The sequence below is a fragment of the Elaeis guineensis genome, chromosome 1 (assembly GCF_000442705.2).
Source record: "Elaeis guineensis isolate ETL-2024a chromosome 1, EG11, whole genome shotgun sequence".
Taxonomy (NCBI): Eukaryota; Viridiplantae; Streptophyta; class Magnoliopsida; order Arecales; family Arecaceae; genus Elaeis; species Elaeis guineensis.
The window spans coordinates 97,490,180-97,503,222 of NC_025993.2; the positions used below are offsets into that span (position 1 = coordinate 97,490,180).

The window sequence follows — 13,043 nt, forward strand, 5'->3', positions numbered from 1 at the left end:
GCTGTGATCTTTCTACGACTAAAAACCCACCGGGTTCATCCACCAGTCATCATTACACCTGCATGGATCTAAAAAGACATGAGTAGCCGTTGAGATAAAACTCCTCTACTCCCTGGCTAACCATGCAGCCAAATGTTGCAGTTCAATAATATAAAACGAGCAGCTGGATGAGTCATAAGCAGACAAAGCACCGCCAATAACAAACAAATTAGCGGATGCATGGAAATAAAGATATATAATTGAACTAACAACTTTCACCCAGAGAAAATATAAAAAGGAAAGAAGACTAAGAATCTTAAGAGCAAAAATATATTAACTTCCAGCATAAATGTAATGAAACAGCTTATATAACTTTTAAAACAAAGTACACAAAGAATGGACCCAAGATATGTTGTGGTGGACACAGGAAAATGATTCCATATCAAAACAAAGACCTAAACTCATGACCAAGAGAAAGACCTCAAGAAAGTGCTAGAATTACAACAAAACTTGATGTCATATACATGATTTTCTTTTTTTTTTTGCTTTTCTTTTCTTTTACATTATATGAGCAACAACTAGAAAATGCATGAATGCTCGAAAGTCCTCTGAACTCTAAAAGAGACGGCCAAGGTTATATGTTGGCACAAGTCCATGAATAAATTTAGTGTTCACCGAGAAGAATATTCAGCGAGCTCTCTGCCTTTCCCCTTTTTTCAGGGAGAACTACAATAGGAGAAAACCTTGCCAAAAATAGGTGTGGTGGCAAAGATCAAATCGAAGTCTCTTGAATCAATACAAGAGACTTTACCAACTCAGCCAGTGGGGACTCTCCTGCGAGCTCTCCACTTTATCCAAGGGTTCTGCATGTTTTGTATAAGATCAGTTTCCAAACAGCTTGGGGCCTCTGCATTTTATTAGCATTTCTACTTCACTCCCACAAGGCTTCTTCAGGCTTGGGTTTGCCTTTAGGACGACCAAATTTTTTGGCTTTCTTACTTGATAAAAGCTTCAATCCAGCTTCGAGAGTGATCTCTTTAGGGCTTAGACTCTGCAACAGGAACTTCCACAGTTAAGAAACAGGATCAAAGGTTTTAAACAGCAGTTTATAGTACAGCAGAAAACTTTCTGAAGTTAGGTTAATGAAAATGAGATCCCCATATTTTTTGTGGACACAACAGAAAACATGTCAAAGTATCCAAAAATATAATTGGTTTAGAGAGCAGGGAGTAGAAATAAACATAGATGACTTATGCCAGCTTTAAATGCAATTTAATACAAGGATTTAACTGGACAGATAAGCCTTATAAATTAATCTCACATGTTTATTGAAACTTAAATGATGACAAGAAATTTCACCAAAGCTTGAAGAGCTCATTTTATATTTAACCATACAAGATCACAGTAATGAAACATCATATTTGAATACAAATGCCCAAGAATTCTAAAAATCAACATGATGCCTTGACTATACTGACAACCATGAGCTTCAAATGAAAATATGGGAAACATCAAGATAAGTAAGATAACTTATATATATCCATATGCTGAAAAAGGTTTTCAGATGCTTCTATCCATTCCAAAATCATTCCAAGCATTGGACTTCCACTTCTGCTCTTGCACTTGCTTCTGTAGCTTCTGCTCATGCAGCAGCTCATCTATTCCAAATCTTTCCAAGATTAACATGATGCCTTGACTATACTGACAACCATAAGCCTCAAATGAAAATCTGAAAAACCATCAATATAAGTAACATAATTTATATCTGTCCATACAATGAAAAGGGTTTTCAGATGCTTCTATCCATTCCAAAATCATACCAAGTATTGCACTTCCACTTCTGCTATTGCACTTGCTTTTTTAGCTTCTGCTCATCTATTCCAAAAACTTTCTCAGATTAACATGATGCCTTGACTATACTGACAACTATGACCTTCAAATGAAAATCTGGGAACCATCAAGATAAGTAACATAACTTATATCCGTCCATATCAAGGTTTTAAATCCCGTGGAATGGGATTGTCCTGATTTTCCCCATGGTACCTGGTACGGAACGCGCCGCCGTTCCACCCCGTGCCGACCCTTAAGACAGAGGATATCCTAAGGCATCCCAATCGATAAGCTAGGACGCAAGTGGGACGGCTCTATCCCGACACATAGCTATCTCATCTCGGTGTCCCACGGGATGTCCCATTGGGACCTGAATCCTTGGTCCATATAATGAAAAAGGTTTTCAGATGCTTCTATCCATTCCAAGTATTGCACTTCTACTTCTGCTCTTGCACTTGCTTCTATAGCTTCTGTTCATCTACTCTGTCAGTCATCTATTGACATTGAAGTCTTAAAATTCAACTTACACATCAATTAACCTTCTACTGCTTTTATCACATCTAGAACCTACACTTAATAAAATTAAATTTAACATAACTAACAAATTCCAACTATAGTTAGTAGGAAACAAAAATCTTTTTTCTTAATTTCTTAAAAATATAAATATGTTGGTAGATGATCCTTATAGTGTCATCTTGTTCACGCTCATTGTCATTAACCACAAACCTGATTTGATCTTCAGAGGACAACACCATCACAAACCTTAGGATCCAATAAGGTAAATCTTCAACCTGCCAGAAAATTTGTTATCCTCTAAGACAAATCAGATGGACCCAATACCCTTTCTTTTCCTCCATATACCCATCAAAACGCAGGAAATTAAGGGCCACAGCGAACTGCAGCCCATTGGCCAAGGCCACTGGCCAGAATCTGGCGAGGAAAGTTAGCAGAAAATGAGGGAACATGGAGCTGGAGAAGAGGAGAGGAAGAAGGGAGATAACCGACAGATCATGTCACCACCATTGTCACTGGGAAAATGTGCACATAGCTAGATATGGTTTGCTGATTAGTCAATCAAGCAAAATGTCATTGGGTCTCCAATGCTCGTATAATAGGAAGAAGGGGAGAGAAGAGAGAGAATCTACAAGAAAGTGGAGGAGGCATTCGAAACCATAACCATCCAACCTTTTCCCAACTATTTAAGGCTGGTTACAGGATCCTCATTCACCAAATTCCTATTCAGTGTCATCTTTTGTCTCATTCGAGCTTTTTGATATCTTTTCTCACTATTTACATTCATGTCACCTTAGGTCTTCACTACCTTTTACTGCATCTTTTAGAGTAACCCTCCTTATTGAAGTCCCTTTTTATATCTTTATCATACATGCCTCATACCATCTCAATCAACTCTCCATCAATTTGTCCTTGATTTGTGCAACGTGCTACTGCTGCTCAGTTGCATGTAACTTGCACACTTTCTTACATCATGTGTTGAATTTTATAATAAATATCTCAACTTTCTTGAGCTGCAGTTTGTTTTCTTGACAGTACAACAACGAGTCCTTATTAAATGAACATAAGATCTTAAAAGTTCAAACATAAATTTTGCTTGTTGTCTAAGTGGAAGGAGGTGGTCTCAAGCAACAAATAACAACATTACAGAAAGACAAAGGAATAGACCGGAATTGGTGTAGGCAGAACCAATCACGGAGATGTTTAAGGATGATCGAGATAGCATTTTCTTAATAGCCTTGATAAACTAGATATAAAAAAAACATTTTTCAGAAAAGTTTGACTATGGTGTTTATTAATGTGGATTATGCATTACAACAGCTAATCATCCAACACATTCACCTTCTAAAGTCTTTGGACGCTCCTTTCTTGTTTCTTCTTAATAGAATTCCTGGTAAAATACAATTATGAAAGGTACACTTCAATTATAACAACCAAGATTTCAAAATCGGTACTGAACACTGTTTTGATCGGCCAACGGCACGAATTGGTATGGTCCCATATCAGACCGAACCGAAGCGAACCGACAAAGGGAGGAAGGGACGAACCAGGGAGGAGAAAAAGAGAGAGAGAGAAAAAGAGAGGAAGAGAAAGAGAGAGGAGGGGAGGGAAGCAGGTTGAGGCAACAGAGACACTGCCGGTGGCCACCGGAGGGCTGCACAGGTGACACCGTATCTGTCGCCATCCGCGCTGTCCGGTAGCATCCCTCCCCTCTCTCTCTCTCTCTCTCTCTCGGGGTTAAAGCCCCTATAGGGCGACACCAAGTGCGGACGCCTCCGCAGCCCACTGATAGCCTCGATGGGCCAACACCGGCCTCCGATGGCATCGTCCAGCATTTTCCTCCCCTCCTCTCTTTCTCTCTCTCTCTCTTTCTCCCTCAGCATCAACGTGTGCTACTTTCCAAGCCGGAACCATTCCGATCCTCCCCCGGTCTTGTTCGGCAAGCCATGAACCGCTCGATTCGGAACGATTCTGAAAACCACTAACAATCAATTTAATTATTTTTTTTCCTTTGAAGGATGTTTGGTTATTGGTGCTGCATAACATCTATTATCCTGCATTCTAAATTATAAACCTAAGAAATATTGTGAGAAAATTGGTCAACTTTCTCCTTGACCAACTTACCCATGTTCTCATGCTTTTCAAGATGGATAAGTTACTTTCCCATGTGTAGCATTTATCTATGAAATGGAAGAAAATCTTATCCATCTAGGGGGTGGTTAAATCATTTCTTCATCAGCCAGTAAAGTAGTCATTTGATTTTATTCCTAAAATGCTCCATCCTCATTTTCAATGCCTCCATCATTCAATACCTAATAAATCAATCGTCCACTTTCTCTAGACCTAAAAAGTATAAAGGATATTATGAAAAATATGGATAAATTTTAGCAACTTACCCAGAAAAGTAGTAATGCAAAAAAACATGGGTAACGGATTTTGAAGCACTTTTCAATGAGTAAAAGAACATGGATAAATTATTTTCCTGTCTAAATGTTGTCTAGAAAATATTTATCTAGAAAAATATAGATTCCTAGGTAATTATTTTTTTTACCTACAAAAGAACGGACCCTAAAGGTAACAAGAAGTTGGAACCAAGTGACTCTTGACATCTTGTATCATATTTATTAATGACAAAGCGAAAATTCGAAGTATATTTTTTACTGTTTGGATAAATTTGGACAAGATGTTGAGAGCCACTTCTAAAGGAGCTAGCATACCCACATATGACATCTAATGGTAAGATACCCCATTCTCATCTTTCATCATCATTTACATAATGGGCTAGATTTCATTCCCATTTATGGTAGGATACCCACATATGAAAGGGGCTAGATTTCATTCCTTGTCCTTGATAAATTATGGTTCATTAGGTTTAGAAGTTAGTCCAAATCACTTTGTAGGGACTAAAAGAAGTCTGATTCGTCAAATGCTATTCGACCCCAAACATCTCCATGGCACTGCATAGTATGCAGTTCAGAATCCAATGCCAAGAAGACAAATGACATTTGAGACATTGCACCAAGCCACCAACAGTGTTGGACTGTTGGTTTTACAAATAGTTGTCAATATTTGAGGCCTCCAAAGTATAATTCATATTCTTTCTGCAAGATCACCAGCGATGGAGGATTTCAAACAAACAATGGTACTATTTCCTCTTATAATTTACAAAATAAGCAGTAAAGACAAGTAATAATCAAAACCAGCAAGATGTTGAGACAAGGAAATTTAGATATCAGTATGGCGAGATTTGAAGCCACTTTCTTTTATGGAGGGTTTGCCCTTGCTGTGAAATCAATGATAAAGTAAGGCCACAGAGCCCTCATACAACAACATATGGATTATAATTTACAGTTTATATAATCAATCAATCAAAGCCTTATCCTGATAGATGAAGTCATGAATCCATCAAAAGCTACCTAACATGTGTGCATAAAAAGATGGAAAAGAATAGATCCATTCTTAGGCAGCAGGAATTGGGAGGTAGGAATGGGTATGAATCTGCCTTTCAGACCATTCTCACGTCTGGTGACTCATTTGGACATAGGAATGCACTTCCATTAGGTATTAGGTTAATATAGAACGGGTAAAACCATACACTGCAGGGATTGTGTATCATTTTTCCCTAGTCCAGATACTAACAATAAAAGGCATTTTTATATTATATTATTAATATAAACTATATTAAAATGTATAATTTAATATCAACTTATTATCTATTGATAATTTAATGCCTTATGTATTAATAACATAATACATTAATATTATACCATTCGATTATATAATATATTGTTGTAATTCTCAGAATATTATATTTATATTATTTGTATCTGTTACAATAATAACTATACCACTCCCAATGCTGGTACTAAATCACTCTACTATACCGTTTATACTCATATATAATATTATAATAGAAAATTGATATATTGTTACACCATTAATATGACTAAACTAATAATATCCATATTATTGCATATTATCTTATTCTTAATAAGAATTTATAAGACAACATCTTATTAGTTATTTTATCACATTATAGAACAATATATTTTACAAGGTTTTGAAAACTGGTACCGACAACCGTTCCGATCGGCCGGCGGCACAGTCCAGTACTGTTCTGTACCGGATCGAACCGGCGTGAACCAACAAAGGGAGGACCGAAGGAGAAAAAAAGAGAAAGAGAGAAAAAGAGAGGAAGAGAAAGAGAGAGGAAGAGGAGGGGGGTCCGTCGGAGAGGCCGCCGGAGGACCTCCGACTGGCCGTCGGGCGGCGTAAACACTGCCTGCGGCTCCGCGACGTGAAACAGGGACGATCGTCCCTATTTCACGGGCTTTTTAAAAAAAGCCCGATAATAGTGAAGCCGGCAATGGCTATTTCTGGATTTTTTTTAAAAAATTTGAAATAGTGAAGCCGACAAATTGAGTGCCAACTTCACTATTTTTAAACTTTTTTAAAAAAAATCCTAAAACAGTGAAGCCGGTGCCGGCACTTAGTTTGCCAGCTTCACTGTTCGTCTTTCCCTTTTAAAAAGGGCCGACGCCCACCGCTTCCGCGCCTCCATCCGTGCTGCTTCTGCCATCCGGTGGCCATGGCAGCCACCCAGAGACCTCCGGTGGTCTCTCCATCGTCCTGTCCTCCCATATCCGGTGGTCTCCCCCCCTCTCTCTCTTTCTCGCTCGTTGTGGCAGCCCCATCGGGAGAACCGAGCCACGGCGGCTTCTGCCACCCTCCGGAGGCCGCAGAGGGCCACCACCGGCTTTCGCAGAGGGCCATCAACCTCTCCCTCTCCTCCTCTCTCTCTCCCTCTGTTTCCCTCTCTTTCTTCCCCAACACCGACATGTGCCGTTTTCTCCATCGGAACTGTCTCGGTTCTCCGTCGGTCTGGTTCGGCACGTCCCGAACCGTCCGATTCGAAACAATTCTGAGAACCTTGATATTTTATATTATATTATCATCATATTATTCACTTCACTATGTTATTCAATTATATTGTTAAAAAATATTATTACTCAAACTTTATATTTTTATCATCAATATGTAATATTGATATAGAAATCAACATTAATATTATTATCAAAATATTATATAGAAACTTATACAATATTATAATAAAAGATTAAGATGCTATTACAAGATTATATTAATAATATCAATATGATTAATATTTTTTATAGATTAATCCCTGAAATCACTCCTACATGCATATCACCATTATCTTTCCAATATTTATATTTTAATCTCTAAAGTTTAGTAACTTATTGCTTATAGATCCTTGAGGTTTAGTTATATGAGACCGGACTATTCTATTTACATACTTCTAACGTAGTTAATTTCATATCTTTTCGATATTTTTGCCCTTAACTCTTAAACTTAACCTTACTCCTAATAGTGCCCCTCTACCATTGGTCCTCTTACGGCAAGTCCCAAGCAAGAAGAGGGCGAAAGTGAGTGATAAGATGCCAAGTTCTAAGACTCATCTGCTACTAGGATAAAGCCACTTTTGTCCTTTTGCCTGGTTTATCTCGACCAAGATTTAATCAACAAAAAGTAGCGAAGGAATCAATTTGTATGAATAAAGAACTTTACAAGTTTTTTTTAAAAAAAAATATAGCGATTAAGATGCCAATATAAAAGATTTCAATTAGGATGCAATCGTGCTGAGCCAAGTCGAGTAGCTAGAAGCTCAAGCTCGACTCAATTCAAAATACTCAAGCTCGAAACTTGACTCGAGATTAATCGAGCCTTAATATCCCAAGCTCGAGTTTAGCTCGATAAAAAAAGACAATACTCAAGATTGACTCAAGTCAACTCGAATATCAGCCGAACCATATCAAGCTTGAGCTTGAATCCAAGCCTTAGCCTACTAATAATATGTATTTATTAACATATATATTATAAATAAAAATAATATTATTAATATATATACTCGAATACACTCAGAAACTTTCGAGTCAAGTATTTTATTACTTGATCTCGACTCAAAAAAATATTCGAGCTACCTGAGCTCGACTCAAGCTTGATAGTAGTCGAGTTGAGTCGAGCTCAAGTAGCTCATGAGAAGCTCAACTCGTTTGCACTCCTAAATTTCAAGGACTAATCTGCAAAAACGACATTGTTAAATATTATAGTATATTATATTATTATAATTATATAGTTCAAAAACTATAATTGATATAATGTTCTATATGATATATTATATTACTTATATATTACATTATCTTATTGATCATTATCATACTAACATATTAATATAATGATATTATATTACTATTAGTAATAGTATTATCATTCTTATGAATAATAATACTATTATATTAATATACATGCTGTCAGGTTTGCTTCATCCCAGAAGATTACTTGAGCTTATCCAAACAAAAAAATCAGAATCTACTCATTTTCGAAGGTTATGGGAATTCCTAGGCATGGGTGTGATCCCCATTCCTGACAACCAAATATGCTCTTAATGATCTGCTGCTTCTATCAAATTAATCAACAGACATGCAAAAATAGAGCACAACATCTGCTGCTAAGACAAAACTCAATAGGCAATAAATAAGTTGCAATACCTTAGGTACCGGAGCAACAGTTCGACGATGCCTAATCGAAAACCCAAATTTTGAATGCGTCAATAGAACAGGATATTCATCCTCAGGATGATTTCCCTATATTGTGAAGGTATGGAACAAAAGTTCAAAAGTTGAAACATTATCATATGGATAAGATAACAAAGAACAGAAATGGTAATGATGAAATGTTTATCAAAAGAAGTATACCAATGTTACAGGATATTGCAATAGCTCAATAGCATCCTCCAATGTAATGGACGCAACATCCTTCACCTGAAACAGATGGATTTGCATCAGCCTCAACTTACTCAAAGCGATTTTTTTCCCCATGATTGTAGTCAGATGCTAAAAGTAAAAGAGAACAAAAAGTAGGATAAGTTTAAACTGAATGTCAAAAGTATAAAAAAGAATGCACAACAAACTTCCCTCAAATAACTTTTTCTATTGACAATCTTTTATGAAATTTGTAGTTTCCCTCAGCTTGAACAAGCATCAAAACATAGATTGCTGTATTGTATCATACTGGTCCATACTGGTGATATTATATTGTATCAAGAACACACCACCAAAATGCCCCTCGGTATCTCACTATACCAACACATGTACTATATCTCACTTTTGTTGTGCCGGCACCAACAGGCATACCAATTGTCTGGACTCCAGACAGTACTCTACCATATGAATAAATGCTAACTAGTAAGGTACTGGAATGGATACTAGTATAAGATTTTAAACCTGGTATCGAATGTTTAAGATTGTGTAAAAACATTCTAAAAAAAAATTTCCTCAATTGCTTCTGTTATTATCTGTACTACAGGTGTATTTTTGCCATTACATACTCTTGTTTTGTGATCACCCTAATTTAATAATATAGGAACCACCAGATATATGACTGAACAAGTCATCTCTATTCTCTTTTCCATGGCACTTCTTATTTTCCCTGTTCTTTCTTGTACCTTCTTTCTTTCTTTTACCTTATTTCTTATTTTCTAAGAAAAAATTATCTAGATTTCTAGTTTGGAAGGTGACAACTGCAGATCAAAGAACAGGACAGCAGGCTGTTCTCCCAGGAGATGGGATGTAAATCTAATAAAGTTCAAGAGATCTGGATGGCGCCAGCCTTTAATATTCAATAATAGAGATATAATGGCACATTTTTGCTCTTTGCACTGGTTTAGTTCCATTGCACAAGAGGCATTTCTGCAAAAGAAACAATCTTGCTTTGCAGACTGTATGAACATGCATGACCTTATAGGAAAGAGATAAGCAAAAGCTTTCAGATTAGAGTTGCTTTGAATGGAACTTTTCCCCTTCTGACCATTTAGATGATGTTACTAAACTCAGCAATTTGTAATCTAATTATTTTTTAGGATCCGTGCAAGATGAAAAGAAGGCCAAAAGCTTGCAATAATCAGCACTAAGAGAGCCAAACATATGGACAGTCCTACATTGAAATGGCTTAGACACATTCTAAAAAAAAAACATTTTGGAGAAATTATGAGCACATAATAAATCATCAAGATGGACGATATGACCAGGGTAATTCATGTGGATCAGGGCCAAGAGTGTAACTCTGTAACTTCAACAGGCCTAAGGCTGATCCAAGGAGTCATATGCAGCTGTGTGCACCATATTTTAAAACCTTAAGCAGGATGAAATAGAGATTAGAAAAAAAAAGGAACAAAACTGAAGGAGCTATGTATAATCCTACAATTTCCACATGGTTCACAATTAAGAATGGGTGCATGAGTGCATCATACATGTCTCTGTGCTTATCAGCTTGTGTCTGCTCATGAAAATACAAACGTCTTATTACAAGTGCTTTAGTGCACATATTCACTTGTAAATCTTGTTTAACTCCCACACATATTGACATGCTTTCTTGCATTTATCTGCATTGATGCACATTCACGCCTGCAGACTACCAAACTTGTTTGTTTTCTAGTTTAACTGAATGCACTTTCCCCATTCTAATCAGTATAAACATTTGAAAACCGTGATAACATTATTAAACATCTAGCTTGCAATTATTTCACACAAAATCAACTTTCTCCAGGAAAATAAAACCTGCATATGCACAGATGCTAAAGTAATCACTAACAAACCTCGGAAATAGAAGCTCTTTTTGGTGAATATCCCTTTCTATCATCCCCCAGTTGGACATAGTACCCATACGGACCATTCTTTAAATAAATCTATACCAAAAAACTGAATCAGTTATTAAAATAAAGAATAAAAAAGAAACGTACATAAACTTTAAATATAAAAGGATCTGTTTGGGTTATTATATGACTGCACCTCTAAAAGTGCAAGACTTGTAAAGATAATAACAAACCTTTTCATTATATTCAGGACTATAGCCTAGCAACTTTGGTGGAAATGATTTCTCGGGCTTGTCAGGATCAACAGCATCATCATCCTCACTAAACAAGGTACCTGCGATGTACCTGTGTCACAAAATTATGAATATGTTTGTTTGTCAAATAGAAGAGAGGATATTTTTAACAACTAGTTAAAATATTGGCAACTTTTTGAAATGCACAAAAATCTCTTGAAACACTTAAGTATGAATTCCTAATAAGGTGGCTACACCAAAAATACAATTTTTTTATGCAACTGTATTATTGCATACCATACAGCAGCCAAAACTCTCTCCCTGTATGTGTGTGTGGGCATTTTTGGTATTGCTCAATAAAATAAAAGTACCTTTGTAAAGCAAAAAAAAGCACTTCCTAGAAACAAAGTTGCAATACCAGTTTCAGCACCATATTGGTACCATTTTGGTGCAGTGTTGGTATGGTTCAGTTCGGTGAAGGAACATTCAGTACACCCCCATACTAAGTATTATCATTCAGTTCCAGTAGAGGGCAGTATGCATCGATTGATGAACCTTGCCTAGATTAGGAAATTTTGGTCACAAAATCTGAAAAATGTTTCCACAAGAACTTAACAAAGTTGCTTTTAGTAGAAGCTAAAAATCCTAGCCTCTGACTTACGGGAACTTCTTAAGAAATAGCAGCACCACCAAGCATACCCTTGCCATTTCTCATTGCCGGCCTACCATTTTCTCCCACAATGCATAAAATGCTCTTTTTTTTTTTTTTTTTGTAAACTTTTTGGGGTGTGTGCGTGTGTTTGGGGGGGGGGGGGGGTTGTTGTTGGAGGGGAGGCAAGAGAAAGAGGCATAAGTTCATACATATCAACAACAAACACTGATCATTAAATTTTTACTTGTTCTAGCAAGACGGCATGAATCTAGTAATTTAAGTACTAAAAACTTGTGACAACATTTGTCACCAGTTAACATAATTATGTTTTGTTGAAACACCCATGAGTCCCTGTGAGTCAAGCAGAGGCTATAATTGATGTTACCTCTAGTCAGTAAGAATTTGCAGAAGTGCTAATAGATGCCCATACACTCATACTGGTTTCACTGAATGGAATCATCAAGTTTTCAGAAACTCTGCAATTATAGTACATAAAATTTTTTAAGCAAATATGGATGTGAATCTTTTATATGAGTCTATGACTGTATGACACTTTTCTCTAGGCATATTCTTCTCTCTGCAGCTGGCATTTATGCTCTTGTCCTTGCTTCTAGAGCGTGTCCTACTTCATCCACAAATTGTCCTTCCATTACCAGGAAAGTTATGGCCTCTACTTCAACCACAGATTTCCTATTATTAGCATGAATACTTTGGAGGCTCAATTGCACTTGAGTTAATTTTGTTAAATAAAAAGTAAAATTGGTCAGAATTGACTCCTTTGACTTATAATTTGTACCTTAGACATGGATCTTGTTCTTTTACTGACCCTTGCCCATGTGCCTTCCTCCCACATTGTCTGGACTTTTGTTTATGTTTTGAAGACACCCCCAAGGTTGTTTATGGCATAATGTTAACTACATAACCTACCGGTAGGTCAACCTTTTCTAGTTTCATGGCAGCTCTGGCTTATGCTGAAACTCATGCTCACCATGAATCTCTCTCCATAGAAGGTCAATATCAGGTACAAGATGCTCAGAGATTGTCTTCAGACTTAGTTGATTGTTCCTTGAACCACAAAACCTAGTCCACAAGGATTGACTTAGTCTTTCATTTTTCTTACTATTTTTTCCAGTATAGCACACGTCATATATGATCTTTTGCAAATTCA

At 36.8% G+C, this 13,043-nt stretch overlaps 1 protein-coding gene across 2 annotated transcripts in view; it reads right to left on the reverse strand.

Moving 5' to 3' along the window:
- Window positions 1–704: 704 nt before the first annotated feature.
- LOC105061088 (uncharacterized) overlaps window positions 705–13,043 on the reverse strand; it is a 62,344-nt gene continuing 50,005 nt past the window's right edge. For both annotated transcript variants that reach the window (XM_010945042.4, XM_073257047.1), the window contains 5 exons: window positions 11,224–11,335; window positions 10,994–11,083; window positions 9,096–9,161; window positions 8,889–8,984; window positions 705–1,030 (listed from right to left, as the gene is read on the reverse strand). In XM_010945042.4, coding sequence (XP_010943344.1) covers window positions 911–1,030; window positions 8,889–8,984; window positions 9,096–9,161; window positions 10,994–11,083; window positions 11,224–11,335 — 484 coding nt within the window. In that variant the 3' untranslated portion in view covers window positions 705–910. The remainder of the gene's footprint in view (window positions 1,031–8,888; window positions 8,985–9,095; window positions 9,162–10,993; window positions 11,084–11,223; window positions 11,336–13,043) is intronic.